The 16,930-nt window shown below is 40.5% G+C and overlaps 1 protein-coding gene across 1 annotated transcript in view; it reads left to right on the top strand.

Moving 5' to 3' along the window:
* Positions 1-16,930, top strand: part of LOC137299571 (calcium/calmodulin-dependent protein kinase type IV-like) — a 92,504-nt gene that overhangs the window by 27,309 nt on the left and 48,265 nt on the right. Inside the window, exons 2-3 of the mRNA XM_067968415.1 lie at positions 7,118-7,196; positions 15,849-15,911. Coding sequence (XP_067824516.1) covers positions 7,118-7,196; positions 15,849-15,911 — 142 coding nt within the window. The remainder of the gene's footprint in view (positions 1-7,117; positions 7,197-15,848; positions 15,912-16,930) is intronic.

Genomic DNA, 16,930 nt, shown 5'->3' with positions numbered 1-16,930 from the left:
TCAGTAAGAAGGCTGAATGCCCAGAAGGCATTATTTAATCACTATTCCCAGAGTACCTTTATTTAACCTCTCTCACAGTTCTCTTCCAAAAGATATTATCCATCCTAAGACATTAGTTACTGTTGATTTGTTTTTACTAAATCATGTTCAAATCTGCTTATAGATATTACCATAGGTAAATCTAAATTCTGATTACTGAATTTGAGCGAGGCTTTAAAATGAGTCTATGGTATTGTTTGCGACTCTTTATTTAAAAAAACATACAGAGATGGGCCCAGTTTTTTGTCGGGTGCTAAACGGCCTCCTGAACCTCCAATATGGCAGGCTGGAAGTGCACGCTCATTACAAGCCGGGAGTGCACTGCCCGCCATATTGGTAAAGGCACTGGCAATCTGTCCCTTAAGGCGCAGGCAACTCAGTTATTTGCACTTATAAGGGCCAATTTTCTTCTCTGGGCACCTGATAGATACAGCACGCCTGATCTACACTGCACCTGTTGCTCACATATTTTCTGCCCTGGGGCATCTGCATGGATCAAGGGGAACTCCAGGCACAGGTTTGTCCACTGACTGTCCTTAACACTTAGAAAACAGACGCACTCCTGAGCGGTGTCGGGCCCTGATATTGGTACCTTCTGGCTGCTGATGGAGATCAGCACCTGGAAAGCCCTAATTGTCTGCAAATGTCCTGGCGGGGGCTTAAAACGAAAATTTAACACTTACCAAAATGTCTTCAGCCTGTCTGTGGGGCCCCCACAGACCCTCGATAACGCCCGACATGACTGAGTGTCCAGTGGAAGCTGCCAAAGGAAAATTAGCCTGGAGGCCAGAAATGTCCACTCCGCTTCCTTATACTACCTATGATGACCCTGCATCTACTACTTGCAGGCTTAGTTGCGCCTCATGGGGAAGCTCCAGGAAATCGCAGTGGTTTGAAATGGGGGTGGAGACATAATGTAACGAGTCACCGCTTCTTTTCCTCTGTCCTGTATCTGGGGAATGCCGATTTCCTCAGGCATAAGGCAGAGGAAAATCTACTCTTATATTCTTACTCGCTTGTTTGTCCAGTTTGAATGTTGTGAGCTTGGAGGTTTTGAAAAGGCTATTTCCAGCTCTGTTGCCTTATTGATGGATAAATCCTAAATCAGTACACTGAGTTGTCAGTGTCAGCAATTTGAGATATATGTTAATTAATGGCAACCTGGATTATACTTTATATGTGCCCTCGAGGTTTCATGGTACACGCTGCTGAGACCTACCAAGACGAAGCCTTGGGCCCCCCCGTACTAATGGACATGTCGCTTTCTGCCTCTTTTTCGCTCACTCTTTCTTTATACCTCCCTCTCCTTTTTTTTAACCTCTCACTCCCTTTTTCACTTTCTCTTTCTATCTCCCTCTCATTTTCAATCTCTCTTTTTACAACTCTTTCAGCTTCTCACTGCCTCAATAGCTCTCTCTTTCTACCTTTCCCTTATCGCCCCCCTCGTTCTCTCTCTTTCTCTTTAATGCTTCCTCTGATTTTGATATAATTCCACACTGAATTACACTGTGCCTTATCCAGTTCAGAATGGCCATGTACATTTTATCATTTGTTTAAGCTATCCCAACTTAGATAAAGAATACCATGAATACAGAGTGTAAAGATGAAATTTGGCCATGATATTTTGAAGAATTAGCTTTTCCTACTCATGGGACTACACAAACTGTGAATTATTATACTTGATGAGCAGCCTGTCGATTACATACTTCATCCCATAAGCCACTTTTTCCTTACTACAGGAAGACAGTGTTGTTTGGCAATGATCTATCCTTCATGAGCTGCACATAATCAAAATTAATTTTAATGGGGTACAGTCTATCAATAGGGGCCCTGAAAAGCCGCAGAGCCTAATCCTGGTGTAACTGTCAGATCGCGCCTGCTGCAGCGGTTACTCCCCCGGGAGTTTGCAGAATTATCGGTTGGACACCTCATTTGCACGGACTGGCAGGCACCCATGTCATTACAGACACATCTCCAGGATTCACCTGCCCTATGCAGCTGAACAACCTGGCGCCTGCCTGCATCTGGGGGGTGTGGTGGTGCCCAGGTACCCCTGAGACCCCATCTAGCTTCCTCGCAGCTCCCACCCCCATGCAAGGAGGTCAATGTGAGTTTTTTTTCTAACAAAAATAAATGAACCTTTCTTCAGAAGTCCAGGCCGCTTCCCTGGCGAGGAACCCTTCAGTGGAGCCCATTTGCGCCCATCCAGAAGTTAGCATGTCTCATCTCCCTGGCGTATCCGCCTCCAGTGTTACACTAAGTCACAGGACTCCTAGCGTAATAGGGAGTTCCTCCCCCGGCTCCTCCCTTCAAATGGGTCCCTGCCTTTTTCCAATGCGTTCTGCCAGACTCCGACCAGAGATCCCTGTGCTCACTGACATACATTGGCTGGCAATGCTTCGATTTTAAAATTCTCATCTTTGTTTTCAAATCCCTCCATGGCCTCGCCCCTCCCTATCTCTGTAACTTTCTCCAGCCCTACGACCCTCCGAGATCTCTGCGCTTTTCCAATTCTTGCCTCTTGCGCATCCCCGATTTTCATCGCTCCACCATTGGTGGCCATGCCTTCAGCCACCTAGGTCCTAAGCTCTGCAATTCCCTCCCTAAACCTCTCCACCTCTCTACCTCTCTCTCCTCCTTTAACACACTCCTTAAAACCTATCTCTTTGATCACTTTTGGTCACCAATCCTAATATCTCCTTATGTGACTCAGCGTCAAATTTTGTTTGATAATGCTCTTGTGAAGTGCCTTGGGATGTTTTACTATGTTAATGGCACTATATAAATGTGAGTTGTTGTTGTTCAGATACGATGGGAGTCCAGCAGAACCATGGAGGAAATTTGTAGCCAAGGTATTTCGCAAACCTTTTTGTTTCTTTGTAGAACTTTCAACACATTGATGCAATTTACACTGAAATGCATCACTGCATTATGAAAACATCACACTGTTTGCATATGGTGGCACCGGGATGAAAATGACAGTGTTTTAGATCTTCTCTGCCTCTGGTGTTGAAAATGACACCCATGGTATAATACTCTTGACATTATAAGAAATTTATCATCTGACTTAATGTGAGCAATGCCACAGTGATCTGCAGGTTATATCTTAAAAACAGTAGGGGGGATTTTAATGGTGAGGGCGTGGGGTTAAGATGGTGGCGGGGTTCACACCGCAGTTTAGGGCGGGAGTCAGTCTGGAGAAATGTTAATGACCCCTGACTGAGAGTTGAAATCTCCCTGCCGTCACGCGGCGGGAGGCCGGATGGTTCATTGCCCACTTCGGTCCGCGCACCCTCGATTCTCATCCCAAGTTACAACCAGAGCTAGTATGTCTAGCACATGTTTTCATCACACTTCTAGTGTGACACTTCCTGTGTAATACTGAAGGGTCACACTTCGTGCATCACATTTTCTTGGATGCAAAATTTTTATATGCAAATTTCTAGCTAATGATTGCCTTAAATTCCATATCAGAACTGAGATAGGGAATGTACAAATAGAAAACCAGGAAGATGGCTAGAAAACTACCAATGAGAAGCTACTAACGCAGCAAATCAAACATGAGCTGTCAGCAAAGGCACCAATTCAAGAAGAGAACTAAATCAACCAAATTGCTCCAAAAACTTTGTGACATTGGTTTCTGCCACCATCTTGAATTTCCCCCTAGCTGAAACTTTAATAGTAAACAACATTTCTAACATAATAAAGTCACAGGGTGGCAATGATTTTCGATACTAGTAAAGGAGATGGTTTTTGCTCAGGAAAACCTGCCACATATTCACTCATTTGGAGTTAAAATTTTAACTTACTTTGAGGAATAAAAGTAGCTCCATGCCCTTGAAAATATGCTGTGTGAATTTTAGTGCACAAATTCCTTTGTCTGCTATTTTAACCGGGCCTTAATTTGTTTATTTTAAACATTTCCATTAAAAAGTGAATAAAGTAATTTCATGCAGATGCATTAATTATTTGTATGCTAAAATTCACACAATGCAATTTCAAGGCTCATGTGTTTAAATGGGTTTGAAACCTGAATCATTTTTTTTTATTATAAACTTCAATCCCAGCATTTACCCATGTTGATACGTCTTCTTTTAGGTTTGAAAGGGCTTACAACTTAAGTTCTTAATTTAGTTTTAATTACACACACAACAGGAAATTCAACTGCAGTTGACTACATTTGACCAATATAAATTAAGTTGAATTGACCTATCTGCACTCAACATCCCTGTGAAGGTCATCCATTATTACTAAATTACATGGATAGTCTAAAAAAGATAATTAACTTGTATAACCCCGAGATCTGTAAGCCTTTGCAGCCAGCTTCTATGACCTGACTAATAATGCTAATGTGATCTTGTAACACATTACTTAGGTAAACACAGCTTCTGAAGTGCCTAGGTCTCTTTATGCTCGCTCTACGAAGCTAAATGTTTGGCCATTGCCTTTCTGTTTTCATTTTCTGTATTCTATTCCCTCTTACATTTAGGGATAGAAATCACGCCATGTGTTATTTATAACAAAGCAGGAGCTGATATACTGCTTAATAATGAATGACAGGAGCGTGTAATGAACAATCACCAAGGTGAAGCTGTGTTTAATGTCCTTTTAAGGCCACAATTGTTGTGATGTGGAGATGCCGGTGATGGACTGGGGTTGACAATTGTAAACAATTTTACAACACCAAGTTATAGTCCAGCAATTTTATTTTAAATTCACAAGCTTTCGGAGGCTTCCTCCTTCACATCGTTCACCTGACGAAGGAGGAAGCCTCCGAAAGCTTGTGAATTTAAAATAAAATTGCTGGACTATAACTTGGTGTTGTAAAATTGTTTACAATTGTTGTAATAGACATAACCTGAGGTTGATTGGAGGTCAATTGCTGTTGATGAGGGAAGTTTGCAGATTGGCAGCCACTTGTAAATTCCCAGCTCCTAATAAGGAAAAACCAGCATGAAATTACTGGCTTTCTTGTTTTATAAAGTGACTAGCGCAGAATTTTTATATGTATTGAAGACAGATTGGTTAATGTGTTCAGGTGAAATTCCTCTTCACTGTTTTCACAAAGTCGTTAACCCAGTTGTTTAAACAACTTTGATAAAATAGTGAACAGAGGAACTTTACTTCATCCAAACACCTTAACCAAGTTGTTGTTAAAGTAACTAACAGAGGAATTTCTACCCTAACTGTCTTGTTCGAATTATTTATTTAACAAGCTTTTAATATTTTTTGATAATCTAGATATCTCAGATATCCATGCCAATCGTACAGATGAAGTCTATCCTTGCAGTGTGGGGTTACCTGAAATTATGCTACGGGCCTTGTTCTGAATTTTCTTGAAATAATCATTTCCATTTTTCCAGGAAGTTAAATTTTTCAATTTTAAAGTTGTCAAAATCTGTTGATAAGATTAGAACTGTCGTTTGGACTATTCAAATACACTTTAGACCTAGGATTTAACAACGACAATTCACACTCTCAAAATCCAAAGACTTCCTGCCTTGAAGAACTCAATTTGCACCCCACCAAGATGTTGTGTGCAGATTGGTCAATTCAGTTGTCCAGGTTGCTCTTAAGCCACCTATTATATTCTAATTTTCCTTCTCTTCCTGTGGGGAAGCACCTTACCTGCAGATGGTCTAGCTAAAACTGGGAACTCACTATATACCCAATCTCCTCTTCCCCCTCAATTTTCTCCCTCCTATCCTGAAGGCATTAATTTGGTTCGATGGGCATCAGAAGTGTTCCAATACCTCGCCCTCGAGTCCATTCCAAGACAAGTCTAGACAGTGAGTGTCAGCAGGCTATGGAGGGCATGACAGCCAAGCCTGTTTCTGTTCTCACCCTATGTCCACACACGTACTTGGCAGCAGGAGTCACTTAAAAGCAATCAGGACTGGGAAACCTGGCTGATTTCCCCCCTCCATTGCCCAAAGCTCTGACGCCAATTTTTGTGTGCCAACTGCTTCCATGGTTGAAATCTGCTAAGTAAGCACAGACCAGGAATTGAACTGGGGACCTTCTGGTCTGTGTATCCTCAGTATTGCTTTAGACAGTGCTTTTACATACCCAGTTTCTGTAACATGTGAACAGTTCCATATCCAGAGCCAAATATCTTAAACTTGAAAATGGCCGATGGAAATGTCACTTTCTTGTCTAAACTTTCATCTTCCTCACATTCACATGGAGTGGATGGCATGGCACTTTGTGCTGCATCACAATAGTGAACCATTTTCAGAAGGAGAAGTAAGTAAATAAACAAATACATACATACTGTATGTACATAAATAGTCACAAAACATCCCTGGTGTTGGGTTTTCCAATTGAAAATAATGTAAAGTGGGTAATGTTATGTTAGCCCCTTCTTCTTGAATTTTGTGCTTAACCTGATTTGAACTTAGTTTACTATTGTTAAGTGTATATTTTGATTTTCCAGAATTTTCTTACACTCATTAGAGGTATAGACTTATGGGTTGAATTGGCACTGTGCGATATTAGTAATGAACCTGTTAGCTCATTTGTATGACATTCTTTTTAAAAGAGTTACGACCTTCATTAAAATAGTAGACAAATGAATTTCGTACAAATACATTATTGGTTATTTACTGAATATCACATAATGCAATTTCTATCCAGTGGAAGGATTCCATATAAGGTATACTGTGGCAGCAACATTGGAAAATTGTGCTTTTCAAACTTTTTTTGTTCAAGAACAGTTCAAAGACTCTTCATTAGAGTTTAGTTGATGAATAGTTAAAAAATTCATAATTCCAGTGCGGAGAATGATAAGAATATGGAGTGTAACCCTGTAGTAAATGACAGAATGGATTGCAGCTTAAGTGAATTGGATGAAAATATTGGCTTTATTTTATTTTTGTCTGTGGCGCCCAAGTGAAGAATTTTGATCGCTGTCTTGTCAGATAATAAGTGGATATGTATTTCATCCTCCAGGATTGTTAATTAACACCTAAAGTAAACTTTGATTGAACAAAGAAAATAATATTGTATGGTAATGAGGCTGCAGAATGATGCTTAGTGGTTTGGGATTATTTTCTTCTGGCTTTTCTCTCTCTCATAGGGGTGCCACATCTGTTGTGTACAGGTGTCAAGAAAAGCGAACCCAGAAACCATATGCTGCAAAAGTCCTGCAGAAAACTGTAAGTGCAAGTTGTTAAGTTTTGAGTAGATTTAAACTTATACTATAGTAGTTTTACTGTACTGGAGTGCCAGCGACTGCAGACTTGCGGGCATTGTGCCATCAATGGCATTCACAATCATAAATGACCCAACGTTTGGACAGCCAATGCAGCAAGGTCTCACGATCTGCTGACAGGACAGTAACTTCCTCCTGTAGCCTGCTAAAAACACTGAGCTGCTTCAGTACATAAGTGTGCTCTTATTTCTGCTCGTATCGCAAAGCGTCATGATGTGAGCTCGCTGAAGCATAAGCTATCTCAGCGTCAGATTCCCAGAACTACCCATGTGCAAAATAAGGGTTCTTCAATTTTGGAGACGGCCTGTGTGAGACTGGAACCAGCTGGCAGTATGAAAGTGAGAGAGCAACACATGTTTCTCCTGAGGCAGGGACTAAAGATAAGAGCGATACCTGGCTTTACACTGCTTCAGATATTCATTAACTTTTAGCAGTAGTTGGCGCTCTACTTATTTAGTCACACGGAGTGAGTTTAGTTGGCTTATTAGACTAGGATACCCTGGTCTTGTAGCTTTTTTTATTCTTGTTCTTCCTTTTTGTCTTCCCCTCCCGCTGCCTCCACTGGCACCAAAGTCGGTATAAGGCTACACAATTGAATATGTACTGTTTTTTCCTTCCCCCGATCTTGCTCGACCAGCCCTCTTCCCATTTTCATAATGAGCAGATTATTAGGGAGCTGAAAAATGGGTGTGCCCTGCTTTAGTAGAGCTTGTAACAGCTGCAAGTCAGCTGTGTCCAAATAACATTTCGCTCATGGGCCAAAGAGCTGTTGGCGGGGGGAGTGGGGGGTGGGAGAGGAACCAGGGTAAATCTAATTATTTACAGAATTACGGATATCCAGAAACAGTTACATTGATGGGAGAAAACTCTGATAATTTCTTACGCCCACAAGATCATCAATGTGGCCACAAAACCGAATTAGTTAATAACTTCCTCCACTGTATCTGCTATTTTATAAATTTGTATATTTATTTATAGCTTTTCTCGTTCGGTTAAAAAATGTTCACGACAGCCCTCTAGCGTTTTGGCAAGTAAACAAAGCTCTCAAAGAGTTAATTGACTATGTTCCCTTTGGGCAGTGACCTACTTTGCCTGTCCACAGTCCTAATTTATGCAACCTATATATTATTTAAAAAATCTTGTGTAGGACACTCACTTCCTTTCCACAAACTTTACTTCGTGTTTTCATGATTTTTGGTCACACTTCTTTTTCAATATTTACCATTGTAAATTGTGTCGACATTTCCCATTCAATTTTGCAATGTTAGCTGTCACAATGTAGTTGCAGGCTTTGGCCACTAAGTGACTCTGGAGGGGGTTTCTGAAGTCTCTTTCTCAACTCTGTTGTCATAATATATATTTTTTAAAATCCAATATTGATCAACTGAAGATGGGCAATGCCACAGGCAATTTACTAGTATAATAAAATTCTTTTCAATTAACACGATTGTTGTTTGGGGCTATATATTATCCCTGTGAATTACTTTGTATGTACAGTCCCCGCTGTCACTGAAATTGGTTCATCCTAAGGAATTAGTGTACCAGAAAAACCCTCAGAGATGGTATTCCCATCTTTCCCAGAGATTTTAACCAATCTCAGACATTTTGGCGGGGTGTGTGTTAGAGACATGCAGATTCCTCCTCCTAAATATTGGGAAAATCGAAGCCATTGTCTTCGGCCACCACCAAAACTCTGTGCCCTCGCTAGGAACTCCATCCACTTTTTGGCCACTGTCACAGGCTGAACTAAATTGTTAGCAACCTCGGCAACCTATTCAATCTCGAGCAGAGCTTCTGGTCCCAGATCCTCTCGATCTTCATAACATTGCCCTCTTCCACCCCTACCTTAACCCATCTGCCGCTGAAACCCTCATCCTTGCCTTTGTCCAAACTCAATTATTCCCATGCTCTCCTGACCAGCCTCCCATTCTACACTCTCCGCAAACTTCAACTTGTCCAAAACTCTGCTTCCCGTGTCCTATCCCACACCAAGTCCCATTGACCTACATTGCCTTGTGGTTACCTCAATTTTTAAAATTCTCATACTTGTGTTTAAATCCATACATGGCTTAATCCCTCCCTATCTCCATAACCTCCTACAGTGCTATAACCCCCGCCCCAAAATCTCCATTCCTCTGTCTGGCCTCTTAAGCACAGCCCTCCCTTCATTCCTCCATTGGCAGCCACACATTCAGCTGTCCAAGTCCCACGCTGTGGAATTTTGCCCCTAAACCATCTCGCCACCTCCCTCTCCTTCTTTAAGAACCTCTTTAAAACCCATATCTTTGACCAAGTTTTTCGTCACCCCTGTTAATACATCCTTCTTTGGCTTAGCTTAGTGTCATTATTTTTTTCCTTACGCCTCTGGAGCGCCTTGGGACACCTTTCTATTGTTAAAGGCACTTCATAAACACAAGCTGTTGTTGTTTTGTTGTTGTTTCCTCTCTTTCTTCCCCACGAATTGTATCATTTCTTGATGTTAAATTTCACCTGGTGTATCTGCCCAATATACTAACTTGTCAATGTCCTTCTGAAGCCGCTGATATTTCACATCACAGTTAACTATGTTCCCTATTTTTGTGTTGTCTGTAAGTGTTGATAATATGTCAACGTACATAAGTCCTGATCATTATATATATAAAAGCATGTAGGTGGTAATGAGAACCAAAAAGAATGGATTTGGTTTTGCCAGTGTTGAGCTGAAGAAAATTACAACTCATCAGGACCTTGATGTTGGACAGACAGCCTGAAAATATAGCAACAGCCTTGGAGCTGATGCTGATGGTAGAAGTATAAATGGGTGTCTTTGATGTACATGTGCAGCTGATCTCATGTTTAAGGATGATGTCTGCATGGTGGTCTGCAAATAATGAATATATGGGGAGAAGGGTGAAGCTTTGGGGAAGATCAGAGGTGACCATGTAAGCAGGAAAGCAGAAACTGCTTAAAGAGGTGTAGTAAGTTTGTCTGGACAGATAGGAGTGTAGTCACACTCGGAAAATTGCCATGAAGGTGTACTGTGGAGAGGCAGTGGAGGAGAACGGAGTGGTCACCAATGTTGAAGGAGGTCTAGAAGTTGAGTGGGGAAAATGAGCTACTGACGCAGTCATACAGAATATTATTTGTGAGTCTGACCAGGGTAGTCTTGGTGTTATGGGTGGTTGGAAACCAGAATGGATGGACTCAATCAAAACTTCTGGGAGATGTGAGTACCTTGTTTTCATGGCAATAATGCATTGAAGTACCTTGGAGAAATTGTCAATATAGTGTAATTGGAGAAAACACAGGGGTTAAGAGTGGGCTTTTTGAAGAGGGAATAATGACAGCAGTTTTGAAACATTTTTAATGGAACCAGCGCAATAAGACTGAAGCAGTAAAAATAGTTGCTGGGCAGGTAGACTTTAATTAGCATGTTGACCTCATTTTAATTGTATTGTTAAAACTCATTATACTGACAAATACAAAATAGGAGCAGGAGTAGGCCATGCGGCCCCTCAAGCCTGCTCCGCCATTCATTCAGATCATGGCTGATCTTCGACCTCAACTCCACTTTCCCGCCTGATCCCCATATCCCTTGATTCCCCTAGAGTCCAAAAATCTATCCATCTCAGCCTTGACTATATTCAATTATTCAGCATCCACAGCCCTCTGGGGTAGAGAATTCCAAAGATTCACAACCCTCTGCGTGAAGAAATTCCTCTTCATCTCAGTATCAAATGGCCGACCCCTTATCCTGCGATTATGCCCCCTAGTTCTAGACTCTCTAGCCAGGGGAAACAATCTCTCAGCATCTATCCTGTCAAGCCCCCTCATAATCTTATATGTTTTAATGAGATCACCTTTCATTCTTCTAAACTCCAGAGAGTATAGGCCTATTCTACTCAACCTCTCTTCATAGGACAACCCTCTCATCCCAGGAATTAATCTAGTGAACCTTCGTTGCACCGCCTCTAAGGCAAGTATATCCTTCCTTAGATAAGGAGATCAAAACTGTACGCAGTACTCCAGGTGAGGTCTCACAACTGTACAACTGTAGTAAGACTTCCTTACTGTTGTACTCCAACTCTCTTGCAATAAAGGCCAACATGCCATTTGCTTTCCTAATTGCCTGCTGTACCTGCACACTAACTTGTTGTGTTTCTTGTATGACGACACCCAAGTCTCTCTGAACACCAACATTTAATAGTTTCTCACCATTTAAAAAATATTCTGTTTTTCTATTCTTCATACCAAAGTGAATAACCTCACATTTCCCCACATTATATTCCATCTGCCATCTTCTTGCCCGCTCACTTAATCTGTCTATATCCCTTTGCAGACTCTTTATGTCCTCCTCACAGCTTACTTTCCCACCTAGCTTTGTATCGTCAGCAAACTTGGATATATTACACACGGTCCCTTCATCTAAGTCATTAATATAGATTGTAAATAGCTGAGGCCCAAGCACCAATCCTTGCAGCGTCCCACTAGTTACAGCCTGCCAACCTGAAAATGACGCGTTTATCCCTACTCTCTGTTCTCTGTTCTTTAACCAATCCTTTATCCATGCTAATATATTACCCCCAACACCATGAGCCCTTACTTTGTGTAACAATCTTTTATGTAGCACCTTATCGAATGCCTTTCGAAAATCCAAATATACTACATCCACTGGTTCCCCTTTATCTACCCTGCTAGTTACATCCTCAAAAAGCAATAAATTTGTCAAACACGATTTCCCGTTCATAAAACCATGTTGATTCTGCCTAATCATGTTATGATTTTCTAAGTGCCCTGTTACCACTTCCTTAATAATGGATTCCAGCATTTTCCCGACAACCGATGTCAGGCTAACTGGCCTGTAGTTCCCTGTTTTCTCTCTCCCTCCTTTCTTGAATAGTGGGGTAACATTGGCTACCTTCCAGTCCACTGGGACCATTCCAGAATCTAGAGAATTTTGGAAGATCATAACCAATGCATCCACTATCTCTGGAGCCACCTCTTTTAGAACCCTAGGATGTAGGCCATCAGGTCCAGGGGATTTGGCGGCTTTCAGTCCCATTAGTTTGTCCAGAACTTTTTCTCTAGTGATATTAATTGTTTTAAGATCCTCACTCTCATTTAGCCCTTGGTTCCTCATTATTTTTGGTATGCTTTTTGTGTTTTTCTACTGTGAAGACAGATACAAAATATCTGTTTAACCCATCTGCCATTTCCTGATTCCCCATTATAATTTCTCTTGTCTCAGCATCTAAGGGACCAAAGTTTACTTTTGCTACTCTCTTCCTTTTTACATACTTGAAGAAGCTCTTACAATCCGTTTTTATATTTTGTGCTAGTTTACTTTCATATTCTATTTTCTCCCTTTGTATCAATTTTTTGGTCGTCCTTTGTTGGTTTCTAAAACTCTCCCAATCCCCAGGCTTATCACTCTTCTAAGTAACATTATAGGCCTCTTTTTTCAACCTAATACTCTCCTTAACTTTTTTAGTTAGCCACGGGTGGATCACTTTTCCCGTGGAGTTTTTATTTCTCATTGGAATGTGTACTTGTTGAGAATATTTAAATATTTCTTTAAATGTTTGCCATTGCTTTTCACCTGTCAAACCCTTTAATTTAATTTCCCAATCTACCTTTGACAACTCGCCCCTCATACCGATGTAATTGGCTTTATTTAAGTTTAAGACTAGTTTCTGACTTAAGTACGTTACTTTCAAACTTAATGTGAAATTCTATCATATTATGATCACTCTTCCCCAGACATTTTATTACTGTGAGGTTACTAATTAACCCTATCTCATTACATAATACAAGATCTAAAATAGCTTGTTCCCTGGTTGGTTCCATGATGTATTGCTCTAAGAAACCATCTTGAATACATTCCATGAACTCATCTTCCAAACTACCTTTGCCAATTTGATTTGCCCAGTCTATATGCAGATTAAAGTCCCCCATGATGACTGCATTTCCTTTGTTACAAGCTCCCATTATTTTATGATTAATACTCTGTACAACGGTATTGCTACATTTAGGGAGCTTATAAACTACTCCAGTGTTTTCTGCCCCTTGTTATTTCTAATTTGCACCCAAATGATGCTTCTTATAATAGGATTACAAACAGTTATTTTGACAATAACTTTAGGACTGTATTATGATATCCACAGCCTTTTCTCAAACATTTTAACACCCATCGCTTGTCATTTTTATTGATACCCAGAGTAAATTTAGTAGATTTATTAAATCTGAAGCCTTTATGTTGTAGACTTGGCATTATTATAATTCTCATTTTGCACAGAGGGAGAGTGAACGTCAGTGTTGTGGCCACGTCAACCGTCTCTTTACTGCCTGTGTTCTGAGGGGGCAGCTTACTTCGGCAGTCTTTTACATCCAGTATAATGCCTTTTCTAGGTCTTATGGAATATTAAATAGTCTTATGGAATATTAAATACCCATGCCCAGGTGAGGCCCAAAACCAAAGGCTTCAATACGCTATTTTAGTACTGCACACTGCTACTACAAAACAGAAGAGAGCTGAGCTGAGTCAGGCCAGAAGAAAGGGATAAGTAACTGATCTCAACCCATGGAAGACTTAGAAAAGTAAATAGCAAGAGAGAATGGGCATGGGAAGGAGGTATTGTAACATTTCACTTGGCTTTCACTTAACATATATAGCTTTAAAGTGCAGTGACTTATTATATAGGCAAACACAGTAACCATTTGCATACATCTAGATACCACAAACAGCAATGAGATGAAAGAGCATTTTTTTTGCTAGTGTCAGTTTAGGAACAAATGTCTGAACATTGAGGGAACTCTCTGCTCTTTGAATAGCATCATAGGATCTTTAACATCCACTGGATCTGGTAGACACGACATCGATTTAATATCTTATCCAACCTTTCGTTTTGGACCTGCACTCCATTAAACCCCTAACAATGTAGCACGCCCTCAGTATGGTATTGAACATGTTAATCAGGATTATGAGCTGAAGTCCTGGAGTGGGACTTGAATCTGTCAACCTTCTGACTAGGAGGCAAGAGAGCTACCAACTGAGCCAAACTGATTTTTGAAGGCCAAGATTTGTTTTCCGTGGGATATTACCAAAGGCTGAAAAAAAATCTTATTCGTGCTCTAGATTTGCATGGATGGCAACAGACTCAACTGGAGTAATTCCTTTCTGTTGGTTTCACAATTGTTACGACACATATTCCTCATCAAATGTACTTGTTACTACAGGTTTCAACATTTTACGGTCTTCATGTTTCTACGATATTAAATGTGAAAATAAGCCATGTCCAGGACTAAACAACTGGAAGAATGAGATGAAAAATTTTCTATAAGAATCCTATTGGCTTTGTGCTGATACCAATGTCCTACTTACTGGCCTGAGTTTTCGTACCGTATAAGTAGGTGAGAATTAGCACTGGCAGATTCAGTTTGGAGTGGAATCCATGCCAAATTTAGATGTACTTGGAAGACTAAAATATTTTAAAGTAGGTTATGTCAAACAAACCTGTTTGATCCAGCGCTTGCTGCTCCTCCTCCTCCTCTGCCCCCACAAGAGAGGCTTCATGGCACCATTTCATTTATTGACAAGCTATTATCAGATCTGTCAGCATTGACAAAATTCTGAGTGTGACATTTATCAAGAGTAAAATTGATTGAAAAGGTAATACATATGTGGTGTTTGTTTTTAAAGGTGATGTACAAAAAATTACGCTAATTTTTTAAACCAAAAACGCACGTTGATCACTCCTAGTGAGTGATCTGTACCAGGTTCGCTATTACACAATTCTGATGGTCATTTAGTTTGGTTCCTAAACTACATCTTTCCCATGTGTACTTTATACACAGAGTGGCACGCTTGGGGGGAGAACTGATCTGGTCGGTTTGTCTTCAGGAAGGTTTTCTCTGGTCAGTATTTCTAGAGAAACTTAATTGATGCAATTAAGATGTTGCTGCACAAAGCGACTAGAGCAATTCTTCCAATATTGTGAAATTTAACTGATTAACATTAATGGCATCTTGACCAAAGCCACATACACAATGTATATGGCAGTGAAGAGAGAAGTCCAGTGAATGAAGGTACCAGTCATAAATAAAGTAAAACAGAAAATGTTATATGAAGATTCCCATATTAGGGGTTAATATATTGTTTCCTTCCTCCTTTTTCTGCCAATTTTCACCCCTCCCCCTCCCCCTAGCTGGGGTATGGGTCTATGGGAGACAGGCACCCTCAACTACCTCATCCAAGCAGCATTCATGAGCACACACATTGATTGCTTGCAGGCCACCTCCATGGAGAAGCACTTAATTTGACAACCAAACACATGCATTTACAGTAGGTGTTACTGGCTAGCAATCAGGAGCGACGACCTTAATCAATTTTTCCGTTTCTAATCAATGGATACTGAGACCAATACCAGTTGTGACCAACTATCTCAGCATAGAACAGGTATTGAACCTGGGACTTTCCTAGTCTGTGTGGCTCATCTACTCAATTGATAAATTCGCTGAGCCGATATGGGAGCCTGTTTCTTCTTGCATGAGTTTTTTTATCAGGGCCTTAGAACCTTTTTTTTAATGTAATTTAAAATCCTCTTTTTAATTTTTTCAGATCGATAAGAAGATTGCAAGGACTGAAATTGGAGTTTTGTTACGACTTTCTCATCCAAATATTGTAAGTGGATCACTTGTTTAACATACAATACAAATGTGTATTTTCTGTAGTTCCTCTAATGGAATACCAAGTATTTCAACTTGGTCTCTGATGGTAAGACAGATTTTATACCAACTTCAAGAGTGGTTTTTGACCTATTAAAGCTTCTGCATTTGGTAATTTGAGTGGGAGGATGCTCATATGGAGTATAAATACTGTCATAGACCAGTTGGGCCGAATGGCCTGTTTTTGTGCTGTAGATTCTATATAATTCTATGTGAATGATATTATTGAATAACTCAGATTTCACCCTTGTGGCTTATGATCCCGTCTGAACCCCAGGCGTGTTACTGGTTTGAAAAAGACTTCAGCCCGTGACTAACCCTTTTCATAATTTATCTATCTATGTGAAACAGTTAGTCAATTTTAGTCAATGTGTTGATCAGGTAGAGCTTCTACAATTGGCCTCAATATACCTGGGCTGGGGAGGGTAAAATATTTGCCAGGATTTCTGCTGCTAGTTGATATGAAGCAGCCCTTGCTGGAAGTGTACGTGTGGATGTTGAATAAGCACAATGATCCTGATGGTCTCCCCAGGCTCCGTATGGATAAATAACCTGTCACTGTTCAGGATTACACAGCAAGAATGACTACTTAGATGAGGTACAAGAGTGCTATTACCACAGAATCATATACCGGCATGGCATTCAAGTGAGGGGTAAGAGGAGAAAATCGAAGGGGGGGGGGAAGAAAACAGTACCTGATACTTGCATTTCTACATCTCGTTATGTTTCAAAGTGCTTCACACAATATTTTTTGAAGTGCAGTAATTATTATTATGTGGGCAAACATGGCAGCCAACTTGAGACAATGCACCAGCTATGTCTCCCAAACAACAATGAGATGAATGACGAGGTAATCTATTTCTTTTTTAATTGGTTGAGAGAGGAATGTTGGAAAAAACACCAAGAGATCTCTCTACTCTTCTTCGAATAGTGCCACAGAATCTATAATGTCCACCAAAGTGTGGTATCTTATCT

This window comes from Heptranchias perlo, chromosome 29 (assembly GCF_035084215.1).
Source record: "Heptranchias perlo isolate sHepPer1 chromosome 29, sHepPer1.hap1, whole genome shotgun sequence".
Classification (NCBI taxonomy): Eukaryota; Metazoa; Chordata; class Chondrichthyes; order Hexanchiformes; family Hexanchidae; genus Heptranchias; species Heptranchias perlo.
This window is presented reverse-complemented; position numbering and strand designations above follow the sequence as displayed.